General features: G+C 37.6%; 1 protein-coding gene across 1 annotated transcript in view; it reads right to left on the bottom strand.

The window, feature by feature from the left end:
* The window catches only part of LOC309404168 (nesprin-1-like), a gene marked incomplete at both ends in the record, with an annotated part of 124,338 nt that overhangs the window by 59,119 nt on the left and 42,449 nt on the right, over positions 1–22,770 (bottom strand). The window contains 10 exons of the mRNA XM_081998553.1: positions 4,775–4,915; positions 5,981–6,175; positions 9,561–9,704; positions 10,986–11,168; positions 13,694–13,816; positions 16,199–16,384; positions 17,721–17,858; positions 19,358–19,540; positions 21,042–21,194; positions 21,408–21,563. Of these exons, the coding sequence (XP_081854679.1) occupies positions 4,775–4,915; positions 5,981–6,175; positions 9,561–9,704; positions 10,986–11,168; positions 13,694–13,816; positions 16,199–16,384; positions 17,721–17,858; positions 19,358–19,540; positions 21,042–21,194; positions 21,408–21,563 (1,602 nt within the window). The remainder of the gene's footprint in view (positions 1–4,774; positions 4,916–5,980; positions 6,176–9,560; positions 9,705–10,985; positions 11,169–13,693; positions 13,817–16,198; positions 16,385–17,720; positions 17,859–19,357; positions 19,541–21,041; positions 21,195–21,407; positions 21,564–22,770) is intronic.

The following is a 22,770-nucleotide window of genomic DNA, read 5'->3' as shown; positions in this document are numbered from 1 at the left end:
CACCACTGAAAATTCAGGGTGGAACTGTTTTTCACTAGAATTTCTATACTCAGTGTATGGGGATTTCTTCGACTGTTGCAGGTGACAATTAAAAACATTTACCGAAAATGTAAAATTAAGGAAACGTGCATAGTATCTATATTTAAGTCAGGAAAGAAGACTTGATGACAAGAATTATTTAAAACTGAAACCGTGTATGACAGTTACCACCACATCTATTTAGAAGGTGAAAAAAATGCTGCAACCTTCCTTATTCTCACTTAATAGCCCCATATAGTGAACTATGCTCCAGACAATGCAACACAGCAGCTATTGTCCCGTTTCCTCAATTATTCTGAATTTGTAAATGCCCCTGGTGAAAACTTTAAGACAGTTTTGCTGCCAGTGAAATCACTAAGAGATTTTCCACTGATTTCTGTTTGGTTGGACCAAACCTCCCTTCAGGCAGCTCTCACAGCTATCACCATATTAGCATAAAAAGTTGCTCAAAATCTACTGAAAAGTGTACTTGGAAAATCCTCCTCCAAGGTTTGCAAATTTCTCAAGTTATTTCCTTCCTGTCACTGTATGATGGGAGGAAAATTCAGCATGTCGAGCCATGTGACTGAAAGAAAACTAAGTGCCTTAACACTTGACAGCTTACAGAGCTGTGTCTACCAAACAGACCACAGACCATTTGCTGAACTGCAAATGTAAAAGTATAAAGGTGTATAAATACTTGAAGGGAGGGTGCAAATAAGACAGAGCCAGGTTCTTTTCAGTGGTGACCAGAGACAGGACAGGGGGCAATGGGCACAAACTGAAACACAGGAGGTTCCCTCCAAACATCAGGAAAGACTTTTTTACTGTGGGGGTGACTGAGCACTGGGACAGGTTGCCTAGGGATGTTGTGAAGTCTCCATGCTTGGAGATACTCAAAAGCCCCCTGGATATAGTCCCAGACAACCTGCTGTATGTCGCCCAGCTGGAGGAAGGGGAGGACGTCCAGAAGTGCCTTCCAACCTCAACCATTCTCTGATTCTGTACAGATGTATAAAAGTTAGGTACTAAACAAGACTATTTGTGAGGTACCAGAGCTCAGAATATAATCAGGAACCTTAACTTGGAGCAGAATCTTTTATTTACCAATGTCATTTCAGTATGTTATCTAACACCATATGTGAACAAAACCAAACAATCTCTGGAAGAGCATAGAAACCAGGTCATGCCCCGGGGCACTGTCACCTCCCGGGCTATCTTTCTAACGAAACCTAGGGAGCACAGGATGCCCACCTGTCCCAGAAAACACCCCATCACCCAGCAGCTGCACAAATATGGTTCTTCAGTCCTTCCAAGAATGAAGAGATCTATCCAGGTTATCTGATTTGTATATGGACATTTTAACAATTAAGGTGCTACTCAGAGATCACTGCCAATATTTCAAAGGGAGGCAGCAGCCAAGAGTGTATTTTACAGACAGCTCAATTATACATCTTTACTGAGGCCTGAAAAAGTCAGTCTCTCCAGAAGACCCAAGAACAGACGGCTCAAACTGTCCAAAAGAGTCAGATGAGGTACTTCTTCAAAGGCAATAATTGGGAAACGTGAAAAAATTAATTAAAGTGTTTACGATCTGCAGAAGCCCACAGGGAATAGGTAACAGCTGAGCACAGCATTCAGTACTGCAATTTCAGAATTTTTTACTCTGACCACAAGCGATCTTTCCAAGTCAGAGAAAAATTGCACCAGTGCAGGCAACTTCTCATTTTGCCTTGTCTGCAGCTACTCTCCAGCCCTCAGCTGGTCCTCTCTCAAGGCTGAGAAAAGCTGTACTTCTGAGACTTCTTAATCATCATTTCTAGAATAAAGGCCTTGATTTTTAAAGAGGGAAAAGCTGTCCCTTTCACTGTCCAACTACTTTTTGGAGTAAACAACATGGTAGTTTCTTTTTGGTAGGGCTTTTAAAGCTGATAGCGTGAATCCAGATGTTCTTATACAAAACAGATTTTGTTCCCCCTATAAAGGCCTTAACATCTCATGCCCTCTTTTATGAAAATTATCCAATGAAAAGTACTCAAGCTTTGTTGTTAGGATGTAGGAGCAAAGGGTGCATTTAGATTTCAAAAGATATTTAACAAGGGCTGTTGCACCCTCAATGAGTTTTCAAAAGGAAGGAGAAGGAATGATTAAGTAGTCTGTGAACAAGGAGAAAAAGAGTGTGATCCAGTGACTGAAGACTTGAATCACAGGATCAGCTGTGACCTCCAAGGCTTTGTGTCAACACTTCAGCTTTTACAATTCAATTACTCTTGAGTTATGCATCTGGAAGGTAAGTTTTAAAAGAATGTGCTAAATTCTAATCAACTGTATCTTCAGGTAAGTGTGAAAAGTTTTAGCCCCAGAGGATTCTCATTCAGTACTGCAGCACAGATGAAGTGCCTGATTTTGCTATACATCAAAATAAACTGCATTAAAGGACTGTTATCTATTGCTAAATTATTATACACTGTGAAATCCCTCAGCCTTTTACAAGTTAACATTTTTATAGTTGTTCCCTAGCTGTTTTTAAAGGAGTTTCAGTGCAAAACAAACCACCAGAGCAACCGTTAACTTATAACAGCACTAGATCCGTCACTTTCTTGTATTTATGGTCTTGGTTTAATCTGTTTCAATACATAGAACCAATATTTCCATTTGTCAATATTGGCATTTGTTTTATATTTTCATTAGATGTTAGCAATGTAGAAATAGCGCATAGATGTCTCAGTTCAGACTAGTCATGCTTCACCATTTAGAGATGCTAGGAAACCTTGATGAAAGACTATACATAGACTACCAGGGATGAATTTAAAAACAGTCTTAACACTCAATGTTCCCTCCCCAAAACCACCCCACTTCATATGAGCTTTTCCAAAGACTAGATTAAGGTAATTCTTTGCTTTCTAGAGTTTCTGTTAACATGTTTTTCTGGTACTTTGCAGGTGATCTTCCTGTGAGAATTTATTTCTCTTAACACTGGCTACTTTTTAAAACAAAACATTTCCAAGTTAGTTTTGCTGAGTCTTCTACTGAATAAAAAATATAAAACTTACATTTAAGCTCCTAAATTTACTATTCTCTACATATGCTTTTTTTAACCAACCTTCTTTCCTGGAATCTCCCTGGGCTTCCATCATGATGAACTGCACTGGCAGTTTCACAGCTTCTTTAGTTTTAATCTCATGTGAGTGTGAACCTAAGCATTTTGTAAGTAAACCAGTGCATTTTGGAATCTTCTTCTGCTTATTGTTTAGTACATGCAGTTCATTTCAACACTAACCACACTAAAGAAACCTTCGTCTGTCAGATTTTTAGACTATCACAACACCAGCAATTTTATCTCTTTCAAAGACCTTCTGCTAAATGAAGGACATAATCTTTTTGTTCAATTTTGTCCTGTAAATCACAGGTTCTAAAACTTACATTTTGGTGCCACAGCATCTTCACTGGATTTCTCTTATTATTTGACTTATTGGAGCTCTTAATCTGTTTTTTTTCATTTTCAGATAAATGTAATGAACTGACACTGAATTTGTTTACTAAAAAGCAAGGTGCTCTTGCTCCTTTAACTTTTTCACTGATTAATACTGTCATAAGATTTTTGTGCTGAAATATATAGCTACCTTTCTACTGTAAGTAATCTCTACTGGGAAATTTCTGAAATGACAGAACACTAGAAAAATCCTTCTAATTCATTATATAACTTGTTTATTATGAAGGTAACATTTTGTCATAATTTTTACTATGTTACCCTAGTAGTCTTTCTTATGTCAGTTCATGAAAATGAATCATTTATATTTAGCAACTTCTATAGCACCATATGCGTCTTTGAAATGAGTGGAAGGAATTAGTGGGCAACTTTCTCAAACTTCCTATTTCTACTCAGCAATGTAGCACAACACTATTCTACCCTTTAAGTCTGCAGTGGTCAATTTTGGAAGCAGCCACAAATGAAAAAAACAACGAACCACAAAACCCACAACATGATGAATGCAGTGAGGTGGCAACTTCTCCTAAGGCCCATTTCTAAACTTCTAAAGCATAACATTTTATGTGTATCTTCATGTGCATGATGCTCAACGAGCTGCTTTGTTGCTCACATTTTAACCAATGCTGATGTACACTTGTTCCTATTAGAAGTGCCATAGTCCTCAGTTTTGATTTAAAACCTAATTTTAGCTATTTCACTGATCTGCCTCATTAGCACTTAAAATAGACTGTCACTGAAAGTATGCGATGAAAAATACATGAGAAAATACATGAAAGTTAATACTTGAAATGGTTTTAAGTGGAAGATACCAGACTGTGGCTTCAATGCTACAATGCCAACAGTACCGTAAGATAGATGTATATGGACATAATGCAATGTTTTATTATAGGCAGTACAAAATTGCATTTTTTCTCAGGATGCAAGATTCCATTGAGTACAACTGTGAAAATAAAAATTAGGTTATAAATAGAAAATAGCAGTGACATGGAAGAGCTTTGTAATTGTTACTTAAAAATTATTTTTAAAAATAGTGAATAGCTGTAATGCCAAATTTACAATTTTAATTTTTTTTAATTGAAATTTTTTTTTTCAATATTTGTATCCATTTTGGACTGGAACCTGAAGGTTCAGTTAGGTCAGAGGTTAAGCCTCAGATGCTTGGAGCTATAGGTAAATATTATTTCAGAGTATTAAATAAACCACCTGTGGAATGGAACCATGCATGTCTCCGAGATAAAAGCTGAATGAATGCCAAGAGGGAGGTACCTGGTTAACAGAAGCATCTGTATTAGCCACAGGTGAGGGAGAGCGACAGGCAGGTGGAGAAGAAATCTCACTGTTGGTTCCCTCCTCCCCAGACTCCTCAGTGACAGGGGAGAGCAGCGTGTGACAGCGACCAGCAGTCATCTGCCACAGGAAAAGCAACCCCAGAGCACAGGAAGAAAATTAGTTACCTCAATTTAGGTCTGACTTAGATTGAGATCAAAACAAGAAAAACAACACATGGCCAGAATGACCATGATATTATTTAGTCACACTTAACACTATTACATTTACCAGCTTAAAAATCTGGTTCAATGAATATTCTCATTTACTTGTCATAAAGTATGAACATGCTCTCCTGTACCCTAATGAATTTAAAAGAAAATGTATAGCAAGCAAATCAATAATAACAAATCAGTGTTTGCCTAAATGCCTTCTAATACAATCACTGATGCATATAGAAATACTATGGAGAGCTATAGAATAATGCAGTATGGGCCTCAGTAACCAGGCCTGGTTCAAACAACAAGGAATAAACTTAAAATATAAAATACACACAACCCAGTAGCGACGTATTTTTCTTGGTACCCCAATGCTGTTATACAGTGATAAATCCTGAAATCCACACTCCATTTTCACTCAGAAAAAATCCCAATAGCATCAACAATATGTTTGTAATGACACCCAATTAGAAACAAACAAAAGCAGAATAATTCAAACATGAGGCCTACGGCAGAACTTAGCCAGCTTTCATTTCCAATATACTCATCTGAGAATAGAGCAGCTTACTGTCAATTAGCACACCAACATTTTAAGACAAGAGCTTTAAAAATATGGTGTGTAAAACCTATACACTGCAATATGTTGTGAAATAATATTTCTTCTGGTTTTATCTTATTCCTGCAATCCAGCAGTTTCTTAGCATTTGCTCTTGCATGTCGATAGCTACGAAAAAGCCCTGTATTTGTAGCTTATTACAGTCAGCTTCCGCTGGCATCTGTCTGTTAAACAACTTCGTCCTTTATCTTGAAAACCCATATAAAGCAAAATACAGTAAGGGGAAGCTGCAGCTTGCTCGGTTTGCCACACTCCAGCCATTTCAAAAGCAAAATGTAGATGTGAGCTGTGGCAATTTGCTACACAGGGATGTTGCAATGATGCAAAAGCAAGCAGCTCAGATAACAGTACCAAGACCAAGGCATTCCTTACCATCACCACTGAGGGGTGAGCTGGGTGTGCTGGGAGCAGGTCTGAATCCAGCTCTTCCATTCCCTCTGCAAGTCCCTCCACTTCTGTCACTGTCAGCAGCATGGTGGCATGTTTTGCTTTCATCGTCAGCATCTTGCACTTTGAATTCAAAGAAGCAATTTGCTCCTGGTATCCTTTGATCTTCTGAGCCAGCTCCTGAGGAAACATTTTTTTTGCCCTAATGCAGAGGCAGCCAATAAAGGCCACAGGACCGGCAGCATTTCAGCTTCCGTGGCGAAGGCAAGCTCTCCCCTCCAAGCCCAGCCAATAACATCATAGCGCTGCCTCTCAGAAACCCCGCGTAAGCTGCTGCGCTGGCTGACACGCAGGACGTTGGTCGTGGAGGGAACGAGTCAGGCTGCGTCTGGCTGCACAGCTAAACGGCAGCGCCCAGAGCTCTGAGGCAAAACCGGAAAAGTGCTGCGAAAGGCTCTGTGTGCACGGCAACTGCAGAAGGGAGGGAGGCACAGCTCGCGCTTGCATCCAGTCTGAACCTGACACGAAGTCTGTAAGCTTCAGACTGCAGCAAAGGGGAACATCTCTCCCTGCCCTATTTTTTTTCCCCCATTCTAGTTCCATTTATCCAAGGAAGACGAAGGTCCTCCGCATAGCGCATGCCATGGAAATGAGGTCATGTGGTAACCACAGCTGTAAAAAAATGCCCCGTTCAGCTCTCGCCGGAAAGAATGAATTGTTCAAACAATAACTCACAGGGTCTAACAAGCACAAATGTGATATGAACAATCAGTCACATAAGGTTAAACACAGACTGGATCGCTTTTTGCCGGTGTTTGGATAGGCTATATTTTAATCTTGTTTTGGTTTTGTGCAAGTCTTCAGAATTAAAAGCTGAGCAGCACAGAGTTCTAACCTTTCTTTAAAGAGAGCTGGGGAATCTGCCCTGAAGCAGAGTATATTTAAAAATACTGGGGTTTATGGCTATGAAATAGTCTCTCTGCATGGCCAAACACCATCATAAGTTTAAGTTTAGTCAGAGAAGAAAGACGGAAATGAATAGCCTTAGAAACCAACTTGTCTTCTGTCCTACCCTGTACTGCTGCTCAGTTCAGTGTCCAGTTTCAAAGATTTCTATTAATATAATAAAAAACAGTGGAAGATTTTCACATTTCTGCCAAAGCTATTGTTACTGTCTGCCTAGAGGTTCAGTAACATGATAGAATTTTGATCTATAAAGTGAAAACAACATTTGAATAAGCTTGCCTGTTAAATCAGTGATTATTCATTCAAATATATATTTCTGCTTTATTTTTATATCTGCTTTTATTTCTTCAACAAACACAAGTTTTCAAGGAAAAATAGCAACAGAAGTTGCAAGATCTAGTATAAGTAGGTAGTAGGTATAATAATACATAATCACAATATCTTTTAAAAAGTATATAAGATTACTGCTTCAGACTGGTAAAATTAAAAGATTTTTTTTGCTTGCATAACATTTTCAGGAAACCACTTCCTCAAAGTAACAGTGCAGAACAGTCATAGAGAGAAATAGAGACTTAGAAATGGAGGCAGCACAAGGATGAAGGATGACACTTTACTGCCTGGGTTTCAATGGTACCTGCTCACTGTCTGTCACGTTAGCAACAAAAGGAGCTCTCCTGGAGCTCCAAGGCTCACCTTGGAGACTAAGCAAAGTCTTGAGTATAAAGTGTCAGCTAGATCAGTCGAAAAATCAAACTGCAATCAAATCAAGCTATAACTTTATTGTCTAGCAGCTAGAATAGTTATCTGCTCTGTTTGGTAAGCACCAGTCATTCACTAAGGCTCAATGAATGACATCTCTGGGGCTCAGTGGGAAAGTATTGTCATTCAATATACTCACTTAACTCCATCAATATTACTGAGATGCAATAACATTTTGGCATTAATGTCCAATGCACTGAGTATCTGACATACCTCTCTCAACCGAAAACAAAGAAAACTGAAAAAAAATTAAAAATGTGATTGTGAAAAAAATGAGGTACTGTATTATATACCAGTATATAATAATAATTCACAAGTGTGGAGATACTTGCCCACATTTTCACCTGAAAGTCTAAAGAAACACAGTTCAGTAAACAGTTCCAGAGCATAACTAGCTACACACATGCATAGTAATACTAGCTTCCTACAAATCAGGGTGTACTTTCCTTCCACTTTCTTCCTCTTATTTTAATTCTAAATATGTCCCTTTAAGTTCATGCAGGCTTCAACAGGGAATCTGGTAACATGTTTTCTTAAATTAATAATACATGTAACAAGCATCTTGACAGACTTGCATTTTGAAGTAGTATAATAATATAGGGTTCAATATATCCCCTTTACGCTATGTTTTTCCACAGGTATTTAGCAGACAAAATATGAGCCAAAAATACACATATCTCAGCCTTTCAAAACTGCTTACCTCTAAACATGGAGAGCTTGCAAGTATGAAACCTGTCCACTCTAGTTGATCCCAACACATGCAATAGAGTAAAGCTACTGTCTTCCTGCAGACATTTAGAAGGACTCCTAGCTACTGAATTTGTTTGAATGCAGATGAAACTTCAAGCTGCCCCATTTGTAATTCCTTCCTCCAGCAATATTACTCAGTACTGCTGAAGTCACCCTCCTGCATTTGCTGTACCAGAACATTTGAATACATAATAGTAGCATTTTTAATTTAGTACTAAAAAAATACCAGAGCAAACTGCTCTGCTCTTATACCAAGAAACTTTTTTAACGACTGGATAGAAAATGAGCAACACATATAGCATTAGGTTATAGTACATAATAGCACAGATAGCTTTTAATTCAAAGGTAAAGAAATGGCGCCATCTGGTGCCAAAAGTGACACATAGAGTTCAATGGTGCATTTTCTATCCCAAGAAATGCACAACAGACAGGGGAAGGTGAAAGGGGCTCAGGAGCTCCCATGCCAGCACAGCGAGAAGGCTGCACAGAGACTCTTCTGACTCATTCAAGCACTAAAGATCAATGACTTTGAGGGCACGACATGTAACTCCACAAGACAAAACTCTTCCCAACAATAACTTTAAAAGAAGCCTTTGGAGTGAATGTTGCAGAGTTTTCCTCCAAATCTATTGTGGTTTCATGTGCTTCAAGTCCCTTGGTGTTCTTTTACAGAATGTTACTGGGATGGAAATGAGTATGTACTTTAGGAAATAGAGATATATATATTATATTTTTTTATATATATGTATATCTAAACATAAAAGGATCACTGAACTAGCTGTGATCACCTGACTAACTGCTCAACATTGACTTCTGGGTCACTCCTCAGTGACTGTCCCTTAATTATGCAATGCTCTTGTTTGTCATAAAGTTGTCTGGAGATTAGGACACATCTAACTGAATAAACAAATGAATACTCCACACTATACCAACAGCATGAATTTTCTATCTAGTTTTAAGTCTACCTGCTCAACTAGCCATGAGCAAGACTGAAAAGATACTCAGCTAATTTATGACCGCTGCTGATGAAAAGATTTTTGGGTCAACGAGCTGCCATTGAGCCCATGTTATTGCATTTTGGCTCTCCTACCTCATGATGTGAAATCTGGACCTGGAGTTCCTGGATGTTGCTGGTTGCTATCGGCTTGTCTTGGATGTCATGATGGGCATTTTCTATCATTTGCTGTAAATGTTTCATTTCTTGCTCATATTGCTCATACTGAACCACTGCTTCCTAGAGAGGGGAAAAAAATATTGAGTGTCTACATGAAAGTAAACATTTACTTATTCCAAGCATAACTGATCACCCTTCTGAAGTGGAGCAAACTTACAGCTATCTGGCACTTGCACCTGGATAAGCAAAGCAGGAATATAGTCAGGAAAAAGTCCATTCAGAAATATTGTGAACTGCTATAGATAAATATATGAAACCATTGAATTTATTTCCAAAAAACATCTCACATACCATGGTATTTTAGATGTCCTATATAAGGAGCTAGAACTTTTGCTTCCAACAGGTATTTGCACCAAACATACCCACCAAATGATAGCATTGCCTAGTCTCATGGTTTTACTATAAAGCATTTTTATCTGCTTTTTCACTTCAAGCCTCCATTTATGAAGTAGAAAGACCATATGAAAAAGCTAAGAGTACAGAAAATACAACCAGGAGATGACTATGATGATTGATTCAGACCATTATGTTAGCAGTGTGGTATCAGTTCTTTCTGTCACAGCAAGACAGCTGTTTGTCTAACCTGTTTTAACAACTCTTCAGTGTGACACTGTATCCTTCCTTGTACTTAAGTATTATTAAATATCCTTGATGATTGAAAGTCTCTTCTGTTTTCTAACTTGAAGCTCTGTAGTTGTACCCTAGCTCAGTTTGTATTTTTCTACCACTAAATAGCAGGAATGAAAATCATATTCTCCTCTTCTTTGGAAACACCTTTTACATGTTGAGGTATGAATTCAAACAATCAGACAAAACCCAGTTCTCTTGTATTTAGCAAAACTTGAAAATGCAAATTTAATAGATGTTGAATGACTCCAAAATCAGAACGTAAATATATATAAATGTTAAATAAAGAGAAAACGCATTATTTTTACCCTAGAAAGCTATTTAATTCACTCAATAGTTTTTATAAGCAGTTGATATTATAATGATATATTAATTGCATTAACTGACGATATGTAAAATTAACCTGCATACAATTGCATATTAGCTATTTATCTAATTAATCCTAACAGCATTACAAAAAGACATAGGAAGATCAAGGACAGAACAGAGATGAGAGTCTGATGAGCAAATCAACAATTAACAGGATCATGAATGTTAAAACCCCCAAAAACATGGAGTCAGAAATGACTGAAACTTAGTGGGGAACTTCCTGATGGGTACTACACGGAAAAGAGAAAAGCACGCACAGAGATATGAAATTTTCCATTTTTGTCACAATTTGCATGGCACTGTTCAATTTACTGAGAGTAACTTATGGGACGGAGTTACACTTGCCTGCATGATGTTGCACTGCTGAATGGCAGTGTGCTGCAGGCGGCTGGCCTCCTCCTGGAGCCGGAGGGCACGGTGGCACATGGGCAGGCCGGTGACCACCTCTTCAGGAATCCTCAGGGCACTCTGAGAGACTTGTACTGCGTGAACCTTTGGCTTCAGCGACTCCATTTCAGATAAGAGATGCTAGAAACAAAGTCAGTGCCACAGTAAGCCAGTTTTGCAGAACTCCCAGAGCATTTGATGCAGCAAAAGAAAAATAATTATGAGTTCAAGCACTGAAACAAACAACAAATTTGATTATCTGTTTTCTAAATTGAATATAATGAGGACAAACTTCGTCTGGTGTTGCTCATTCTGAAATGATCATTCTTTTAAATATTAAACAAAAAGTCCATGTAATGGGAATAAAAATAATTCATTAAAAACATAGTAGTACCTACTTCTAAGTGACTAAGTACAAAAATATTTATGTTAACATATTTTAAAAAAATATCTTTACAAAATCCACAAACCAAGGCAGCACAGGAGTCATTTATGTATACATATATTTTAATGTTAAAATCCGAGTGGAACTTCCTGCTGAGAGGCAGAAGCACATTTTCAAACCAGCAAATGAATCCTATTGTCTTCACAGTCTTCCTTTAAAAATATAAAACATGGCTGAACATGTTGCTTAAAATTCAAAAGGCAATCAAAGAGGAGAAAAACACAGCCACACAGAAAACTTTTCCTTTGAATAATCACATGCTGGATACCTTTGTTAAAAGTCTCTATTACGTTCACAATGTCCCTTCAAGCTGCCTGTTCATATGCATGAGAAGGGTCTAAGTGCAATGGCTGGAGAACAGATTTGATCAGCATTCTTTTTGTCCTCATTGGGGAGTTTAATGTATTCACAGATAAAAAAAGAAAAATAAAAAGGCAATGTTGATGAAAAGGGCCTTACCACATTAGAAAAAGATTTTAAGTTCAATAGATAAAAATCAGCTTGCTGGTGTCTCCCTTCTCCTATACGTTACGCAGAAAGGTAGCTAAGTGGGCCTGAAGTGCATACTGATGACAGGATTATGGTTTGCTCTTTATTTCTGTGCCTTCATGACATATGGTAGATAAACTAACCAGAGATTTGGTATAATGACCTATTCCTCAGACATCATTGGCCAGGCCTCTCCTCTAGCAGGTCCTATACTACTGGCAAAGGGTACCTTTGCAATTGGTGCAATTGGCACCCAGAGGTACCCTGGGGGCTGCACGCCAGCTGGGCACTCTAAGACCCCCTCTCTGGTCTGGTGAAACAGGTGGGCAGGGGCTAGAGCCGCCTTCTATACAGAAGAAAGTCATACTGTGAGACCTGCTAGAGCCAGGACAAATACACATTAACACCACTGTAAAAATCCATATTCCTTTACTCTTATGGTGGGTGATGTGGTTCTCTTATACTCTTCAATGCCATATTCTGAAATGTGGCCGCAACTTCCTAGAATAAAGACTGAGTATTTTAATCAAAAGTGAAAGCTCTGCAAACTTACCTTGCCTTCATATGTTTTTATGCAGATTTTAATCCTAAAGTGGACCTGCTGACATTTAGTTTTCACTGGCAGACTAAAGACAGTTAAATCTCTATACTAGCTTGCAGAAAGAAACATTTCTTAAGCAACTCAGAAAGCTATAACTTGGGTTATTTTCCTTGTCATGAGATTGAGATCAAAAATAACAAATTGACAAATCTCTATAGTAGGCCAGGTGCAACAGAGAAAGCAGCAATATCTTATGGAGATAATTCAACTAAACATACAAAAATGTAATGGGCTTAAGGAATACTGAATTTTCTCTTAGCTTTTCAATTGACTATTGGGGGAGCTGGGGAGCTGGCAATACACTCTAGACTTCCTTTTGAAGTACTTTAAGAACTTGTGGATGAAAAGCACTGGATAAGAACTGAGTTGCTTTATTATTATTAACATGGATTGACTTGGATTAGATGCACATTTCTCTGAATTGCATCAACCTAAGAACATACTCATGAAGGATTATACTTAACCAACTTCCAAAGACATGGGCCTGTTGGAGTGGGTCCAGAGGAGGGCCACCAAAATCATCAGTGGGATGGAACACCTCTCCTATGAAGAAAGGCTGAGAGAGTTGGGGTTGTTCAGCCTGGAGAAGAGCAGGCTCCGGGGACACCTTACTGCAGCCTTCCAGTACTTAAAGGGGGCTTAGAAGAAAGATGGGGAACAGACTTTTTAGCAGGGCCTGTAGCAATAGGACAAGGACTGATGGTTTTAAACTAAAAGAGGGCAGATTTCCACTAGATCTAAGGAAGAAATTTTTCAGAGTGAGGGTGGTGAAACACTGGCACAGGTTGCCCAGGGAGGTGGTAGATGCCCCATCCCTGGCAACATTCAAGGTCAGGTTGGATGGGGCTCTGAGCAACTTGATCTAGTTGAAGCTGTCCCTGCTCACTGCACAGGGCTTGGACTAGATGGGCTTTAAAGGTCCCTTCCAACCAAAACTATTCTATGGTTCTATAACTCCCTTTGAGGGAATGATTTTTCCCATTCCATCCCTTATTCCCTTAGCAGTAATTTGGGGCTAAACTCTGAAACAGTGACCCACCTAAGAAACACCATAATCTGTCCCACCAACATTCATTACTCTGTGTAAGCTCACACTACTCAAGTGCTAACTTTGAGGTCCTGGCCTTTTACCTGTCTGTGAGAAAGTTGCTCTTTCAAGCTCAAATGCCCGAGTTCCGGAGAGGTCAGTGTGGCTTGGGCTTGCTCCAAAGCAGCCTGCAGGGCTCTCAGTTCAAATTCAAATTTCTTCATGTCCTGTAACACAACACATGTGATTGAGGGATAAATAAGGAAAAGAAAGAAAAAAAATATCACTATAAATATATCTGTCTGAACTTAGCTACATTCCTTACTTACAGCGTTAAAACTATGAATTAGTTTTGGTAATGAATTTTTAATGTTTAAAATATTAGATATTTTAAGTAATTCCTCAATCTCAAATACAGGATGTACTTTGTAAAGCTAATTTCATGAAGTTCAAGGCCTCAAAAGGAACTCGAGATGTTCTCTATTCATCTTCCTCTAATAAGACAGGACGTAACTGTCTTATCTTTACAGACTGTCCTTAAAGACCACTAGCAGTGGAGTCTCACTTATCTCTACAGACAACATATTCCACTATTTCAATACTCTCTTTTTGTAGAAAGTTTTTCTGATACTCTGACATGAAGTTATCTTTTGTTGCTTACTATCCCATTAACAATAGACTTGAAAAACAAATTATTTTTATTCTCTCTGAATACATCATATGTTAGGATAGTCCTTTTTCATGATGCTTTTCCAAAAATTTATACACCTATCACAATCATCACTATCCTCTGTTCGTTCTCCAGTGAGTCCAAATCTTTCTTCAACCGCAAGACTGGACACAGCTGAAACCTCGCTAGTGATCAATAGGTAGAACAAAAGGACTACTTCACGTACCTTACAATTATATGCTTTGTTTTCTGCATTGTGTTTGAATTTTTTATAATGATATGACATCATTCACTCATTTTTCCATAATCTGCATTATTAAACTTCAGACCTTTCAATAGGGTGCATCAAGCCAGTAGTTCCTCATTCAGAGGAACACATGCCTGGTTCTTCTTGTCTAAACGTAATAATTTGCCCTGTCTGTTGAATAGCAGACTAATTTTTTTCAGGTAGTCCCTGTGTGTTTGGTGTTGTCTAAGAATTCCAAAAGCCATGATTTCTAAACCAGAAAATACTGAATAGCAACAGATCCAAGGAAGAGCCCTGCAAAACCCTACTTGATGTATCCTTCCTTTTGGGCTGTGAACCATTGTTAATTACATACCAGGTAAGTTTTCTAGCCAGCTTTACATCTACATCCACATGTACAAATAAATCTATTATATTTTCAACTAGATAAGGTTATTAACTTTGTTAATAGCAATATCATGTTAAAACATTATTGAAGTCAAGATATATGACATATCGTACATTTATATACAAATCTAGCTATTACTTTCAAATTAAATTGGACATTTTGATATTATTTTCTTTCTTCATAAATCTATGTTGGCTTCTATTTTTATCCATGTTTTCTTATAAGAATTTGCAAATAATTTATTCAATTGTTCAAGAATTTCTCTGAGAACTAAAGCTAGTAATTTTCACTTCTACTATGCTTACTTATATGCAAATCTCTGGTTTGGTCCATGGGAAAAAAAAAAAAAAAGCAAGTCTTCAGCCCATAAACTGTGGTTTACTCATTTGTGCTTTTGTAGTGGAAAGGTCTTCTCAAAACCTCTCTGTTACGCTGTTGTGCCTGCTGCAGCTGCAGCATTTCTGCTATGTCCTATAAATGTTGTGAAATAAGAGTCAAATGTGGAGAAGGACCATTTTAAACCTCAGCTGTGATCGTCCTAAAAATTGGTGGTAGCCTGTTCTCTTAGTTGCCTTTAGATATTTTCCTATTTAGTAGTGTGTAACTGTAGCTGGTGACAGCAGAAAAATAATATACTAATCATACCATTCCAATATTGATTTTTTTCCTAAGTTATTCTATCAATTTAAAAAAAAGAACTTTTTTTTGTCCTGAAGGTAAGAGCAAGTAGAAAATACTTTTGTGCTTTCCCCTGTGTCTTGCACCAGTTTACTATACCCTCAGGCATTGCATAAGCATAACACACGTTTAGATTAACGATAAACACATATAGAAGAGCTGCACAGAAATGTCAGGGACATGGAAAAGCAAGTTCATTCTTTTCATTGCACTCCCTTGTAGAGGTAGGTCTTACAGTATGAAATCCTGGTCTGGTCCAGTACTGATCTGAACAGATAACAGGCTTTAGATACCTTTTAAGAGAAAAATAAAGGAAATGGCACAGTATTAAGTGCCAACACAGACACTTTTCAAGTATCTAAACATAGGCGCTCATTTGAGACACACCATGATCCCAAATACATCCATCCAGAATGGACAGATATGACAGGACCTGCAGGAATCTTGTCCCCGTCTGGAACGGCATCTGATGGCAGTATCTCAGACGGTGCAAAATATCTAACTTTAGACAACATAACCATGCTCTTTATAGACCACAGATAATCTGCACTGCTAATAGTCTCAGAAACATGATACACACACCACCCTAGCTGTCAGCTAATGCTATATATACTGCGTTCATATACCTTAGCAGCATCTTGGAGATTTGGTAGCCGCACTTTGATAACTTGCTGTAATTCCTCTGTGCGCCGCCCCAATTCCAGCACTTGCTGTGACATTTCTTCAGTACAGTATACACTTGCCAGATACTCAATCCTCTCACTCATGGCCTCAAGATCACCATGAATCTCTCCAGACTCATCAAGCATCGTCTAGATGGAGATATGAACAAACTGAATGCCAGAGCTCAGCTTCAGATTAAGCATATCTTTAAGTATATTCATGTTCTGCAAATTCCTCAATTTGTACACATCTGTAAGCATATGATTAAGTTCTACAGACTTCCTGTAAGGCTTAGGCAATCTGCTTAATTCTGAGTGTGCACTGAAGTGTTTCAGCTTATGGAGACTGCGAAACAAAAGAGTAAGTCATGAAGCTTCAGCAGCTGTACTTACCAACACATTCATTTTAGTGTTTTGTTATACATACTTGCATGTAAGAATATAATATACACAACCTATGGATAGGATTTGTTCTGGAAGCCTTATGTACCTAATAGGAAGCAACAGAGAGCACTTGGGTGCAGTGTTATAGCAGGGCAATAGTCATTACTGCTGCCTAAAAAATGGCTACCAAAGTGTTCTGTGGATTGGCATTGGTTAAGCCCGTATCCTCATCAACTTCTGAAGCAGGAAAAAAGCCATAGCAAAAACAAACCTGAAATGCTATCTCCCAGTTATCCTCTGGAAAAATTGCCTCGAGGTTCTTATTCAGAATAAGAAAGCATGATACACTACATTGCCTAGCAGAAGTAAATACAGCTGTCAATTAACGAATGTTTATATAAAATACATGATTAATGCAGTCTTATTTTGGCATTAGTGAGACATGATCATCTTATGATGCTTTGATTTGTTTCACGTGGTCATGTAACACTGGGCAATCCTGAACTTTATCAAACTGCTCCACTGATCCCACATGTACACATTCCACACACAGGCACACATGGAACAAACTGCACCGTCACGGGGATAGCTAACCACTCTGATATGAGATGCTCAGGAAGCAACTGGAAGAAACTCACTCATTGGGCATCAGTCTGAGAACACTTGGTGTGAAACTCATCAGATGAAAACAAAGGCTATTTCAATTTAGTGTAAAGGAGAAAGAAAAAAAAAACACCCTGAAAACCATGTTTGGTTAACTAAAAATTTAGAGGAATATTAGCTGAAATGAGGTACTCTGTGATAGAATCACAGTGTATAGACACACTATGCAATCAAAAGCTACTATGAAGACAATGCACTTCAGTAAAGATGGAGATCAACTTTGAATCACATAGTTTTGTCCAACAATATATCTTAATTTCAGTCTTCAGAACAATTGTCTTTAAGACTTGGGGGAACAGTTAAAGAAACCTAGCATTTTAAGACTTTTTTTCCCCTCAAGGAAAGGAGGCAAAAAAAGGTGTAGGAAATAAAACTTCATTGCTTAGAAAATAACATCTTTCATACACTGCCCTTTAAATTTCATAGGTCAGCTAATCACCTGGTAGGCTTTAAATTGATCACGAAGCTGAGAGGAAGAATTCCATATTATACTACCATGTACAAGGATATTTGCTTTCTCAATCCATTTCAGTATGAACTCCAGCATCTCATTGTATTCTTCCAAGTGTGAAGCAGCCTGGGTATAAAAGAAAAATCCACTTAAGCCTAAGGCATAATTCTGTACAGTTCTTAGAGAATGATAAAATTAATTTTGTTTTTAACTTGGGTATCGTTTTAACAACTTTTCCTTACTGTTGACTATAACTTAATTACTTCTCTATTTATGGTGTTAAAATAGGTCTGCTTGCAGTACCAAGCATATCTATTTCAGGAGAAAAAAAAGGCACTATAAGAATGTAGGTCACACTGTGAGAGTACATTGATGCTCTAATATATCCCTAGAGGGTACACTTCCTGCACATATTTCACCCTCACATGTAAGTTCCAAAATACCTTCTTGCTCAGTTTCTGGCTCACTGCAAGACTCCTTTATGTCATTCCTTATTTTCCCTTGTCTCTTTCAATGCCATCCCCCAAATCACCTTTTTTTCAAACCTGCTTTATCCACTCAGTCTCTCATATTACTAAAAAGAGGAATGTTGCACTTATTTCAAAATACAGGATAAAAGCTCTGCTTTCTGATTAATCTAATTTCTATTTAGCAAAGTACTCTTCAGTTCCAATTTTATTCTCACTTAGCAGGAATAATGTCATTGATTTTCATGCATTTGTCCTGTATGAAGGATGGATCAAATCCTAGATGCCTGAACTGCATTTGCATGTGGTTTGCCTTACCTATCATTTTTTCATGATATGAAGTAGATTACCTGGTGCTGAACAAAAATGTCCTGATGGTTAAATCCCTTCACCAAGTACTTTGAACTCTTACTTTGATAGTAATTTTCTATCTCTTTTCAAAAACAATTTTTCAGAGGAAACTGAAAAGAATGTAGTGAAATAGTTATCTTTTTCAAGCCTTATAGAAGTTTCTTTAGGCATGCAGAAAAAGAGAACTCATAATTTATCAGGGTATTGATGGCAGAATCATTGAAAATCCATTTCTTTGCTTTTAACTAGACTTTTTTGGGATAACAATAATTAGCAAAAAATACATAAGATTCAGAGACTTTGCACTGCAAGGGAAGCATCTTTATGAATGCTGAAACGTTGCATAAACAATACGTATTTTCAGGGCCATTGTACCTAGGCTTTTCTATTGAATCTACAAATTATATTCACCCTCTACAGATTGTGACTAGAGCAAAGAAATTTTGTTTTTTTCAGTGCTGTAAGTTCAGGTAACAGCAATAAGACAGAGGCCTTCAAAAGTACAATGAGATACTATTTCCTGGCATGCTACTGTTTGTGAGAATGTCTATAACTTTTTCAGGGCAGTAGAGGAACAAACAAGCAGATGATTCATGGAAAAGGATGTTAAAGCAGCATCACAGAATTATTCCACCCTCCTGATCTGACCCATCTGTGCCACTCCGAAGTGTGATGCAAGCCCTGACTAATAATAGGCAGATGTGCCAAGGAATTATCCTTCTTGCATAACTACAGGAAAATAAATGAGAAGTTTGCATGCTCCTTCTGCTTCTGAAAGGAAACAGCAAAAATTATTTGAGATCGTACCTGACTGAGCTTGGCTGCTCTGTACTCAGCCTGCCGTATAGTCTGTTGGTGCAGTGCAGTCAGTTTCCCTATCCTGTTAGCCAGTTGCTTAGCCAGTGGTACATTCTGCTCTGCAAAGTCCTGGACTGATGCATCTAATTCCAACAGCTTTATATTGCAGCTGTCCAACTCTTCACTGAGGATCTAGACAGAAAAAGAAGAAAATCGGTGATCCAGAATGTGTTAGTTTTCTGGTTGATTATTTCTAGTCCAACTTGCAACTTTTACACCCTGTCCAAAGTCTCCATAGTTTGGTCCATTTTTATTCTGGCCAGAAACCAACAATGCTTGTCTAAGCAGGAAAGCAGAACAGCAGGATGTTTGGTCATCTCTTAAATGTGTGCCACTGCTCTTTATTCTCTGACTTCCTGGCTGAAATGGATAACCATTTTCCCTACCATAGCAAAAGACTGAGTCACTTCAGAGTGACATTAACTGTTCTTGGCCATCTTTCTGTGTTTGTTTTTGAAATGAATGGTCAGCAGAGATTGCCATGATTTTTATTTATTGGAAAGGGGTTTAATTTTGTTGTTTCGTGAAAATAAACCCTCACAAACTTACAAAAAATATGTAATTACTCATTAATGGATCATAAAAAACTTTCATTTAATTTGAAACTTGCATTTTCATAGCTTGATCTTGACACAGGAGCAGTCTATATCATGCTAGACTGTTTCAATAGAGACAGATTTTAAAATCAGTTTTTCTTACCATAGTTACAAAGTTTCTGGAAAGTTTAAGAAGGAAACATAAAAGGTTTTCCATGTTTCTCATAGATTGATAACATGCTTATGGGCTACAATTTTTTGGGAAGGGGGTACTGGGGTTTTTTTGTATTTGGTTTTTATACCTAAGGTGTTAATGACTCATTGTTTTTGTAATATCAATAAAATAAGTCTCATCAAACATTCTAGCTCCTTTCCAATTACTTTTAGAAATGTAAGTTGCAATTATCAGGCAAAAATTGATCCAGAACACTGCTCTAGCTACAGGTGCTTCAGGAAGTTACTTCAAGCTCTTCAGGTTAGGGCTGTCCTGGCAGACACACCTTCGAGTGTAAGTTATGATCAATCATTACGATAAACAATATTATTCCATGAACAGTATCATGGTTTAGCAACATAACATGCGGATATAAAAGACAGATGTTGAACTACTCAGAGCACCAAGAGGACTTTGCATTACCCTTAACCGCACCAGTAGTACTTTTTATTGCACCGAATTATGTGAGGTGGACTACTGGCTAAGTAAAATTCTATTTACAACAGGTAAAGGTGTACTGTAAAGAATGGTCTTTTCAGTACAGACTGGGACAAAAAACAGTTTGTGAGCTTCTTGGATTTTCCCAGGTTGCAGTCAGACTCATTATTTAGAAGGAACAGCATAACTTTGTCCATCTGACTTGCTTTTACTCTCAGCTACTTCCTCCAAGTACTGTTACTCACTCAAATCCCTGTATGGGCTAGTTTGCAAAGAATATAATTTAAAAATCTCATCAATCAATCTTTATTTCTGTCCATTCTTCTGTTGGACTACATTAAAAAGATGTGTCATGCAATCTTCACAAATACAACTTTGATATAAAGTGAGTGTCCCAATTCAGAAGAATATATGGTGTAACCAAATAAGCGAAGTCTTGTCTTACCTTTTGCTCAAGTTTAGCTTGTGCTATATCATTTGTTTTCTTTTTCAGTTTGGAAAGAATAGCATTTAGTTCATTTGCTATCCCCTGGATTTTCTGACCAAACTCTTGATTCAATGTTTTGATCTGCTGAGTTTCTCTTTCTTTGACTTGAATCTGTCAAGAATAAGTATTAAATTCAGTAACCAGAAATGTCTCCTCCTGAAGGGAAATTAACTTTCATGTAACTTACTCTAATTTAAATGAAGAAGGTAATAAAACTTCTCTATGTTGTCATAGTTTGAGCACACTTAGATACTGTATTTCACTAAGTTATAAAATCTAAAGAAGGCCTATAGTTCTGTAATACATTTATCTACCATGCTTTACCTGATCCTGTACAGTTACAAGGGCCAGCCCGACTTCTGCTAAATGAAGAGAGAGTTCAGAAGGCAAAATGGTATAAAGCCCCAAGTACTTATTCTGTTGCTGTTCAGCCATTTTTTCAACAGCCTGGCGATGAGTAGTTACTTCACCAAGGAGAGACTAACAACAGAAAAACAGTATTGTTAAGAACAATGGGAAAAACACGTCTATGTAAACATAGCAAATGCAGGCTTTACATGCCGCTTGCAACAAAGCTAACTGCTTTCAAATTTTTAATCAGTTCATTAAAAAGAATCTTATCTTGGAATTCCCTGGATTGTCATTTATGACTGCCTGTCCGGTTCTGTGTTCCTGTGTGACCACATGTATATAGAAAATGTCAAGTCTTCAGCACCTTCAGTGAAATGAGTTTATTTTATTTTGTTGCTTCCCTCCACACCCCAAACTGTCAAGATAGAAAAGTAACATCACATTCTGTCCATTCACATTCTATAGTTTCTCCATATTTTAGATGATGAGAAAAATTACTGAACAATATGTTAGTACATAAAATTGCATAAATGCAAATACTTAAATATATGTTAAATATCTTTAAATAAGGTATTACAGCCCATCAGCTACTTCATACTTTATGAATGTGGCTTACTCAAAAACTAATGAATATTGTCTAATTTGAATTCGTGGAGATTTTGAGCTGATTAACACTCACTAGCAGATTACAACAAAAATAAATTTTATAATTTAGAAATTGATAAATTTTATATACCTGCAGCTCCTGAAGTTGAGTATCCACTTCTACATCAGGGCTTAGTAAATATTCTTTTGTTTCCTGGATCCAGGACTTCACAATATTAATCTCTGCTTCAACCTCCTCACGTTCCTTCAGCTCCTGTTTCACCACCTTCACACCTTTTTTCACTTTCTGTTGCATACTTCAGAAACAAAGAAACAACAACTATTTATGAAGAATTAAGAAACTTCTAAAAAACATCACTTTGGAAAAAATATTGAATAAATATTATAATTGATAGCTCCATATCCATAGTAATAAAAAGTGGGTCAGTGTTGCAACAGACTACTAAAGCAGCACACAAATTTCTCATGTTCTTTCTTCAGTTCAGTCCTTTTAATTAGCAGGTTTATGTATTTTGACATTGAGCACACAGTTCTTCTGAAGAAATGCAAGTGTTTACAATACAGACATCTACATATGAGCTCATCACCACAGACTGCCCTTACTGTCAGTGGAGGGAGCAGGCAATTCTAGGGCATGACTTAGGATGATTCATCATCGTTCTAAAAGAAACTTCTAAAATAGATCAGAAAAACTGCATCTTAGACCTGTCTATTCCTCTCCACTAATTAA

Source organism: Phaethon aethereus (assembly GCF_964289735.1).
Source record: "Phaethon aethereus genome assembly, chromosome: 3".
Classification (NCBI taxonomy): domain Eukaryota; kingdom Metazoa; phylum Chordata; class Aves; order Phaethontiformes; family Phaethontidae; genus Phaethon; species Phaethon aethereus.
Note: the sequence above shows the minus strand (reverse complement) of the source record. Positions and strands in the feature narration are given on the sequence as shown.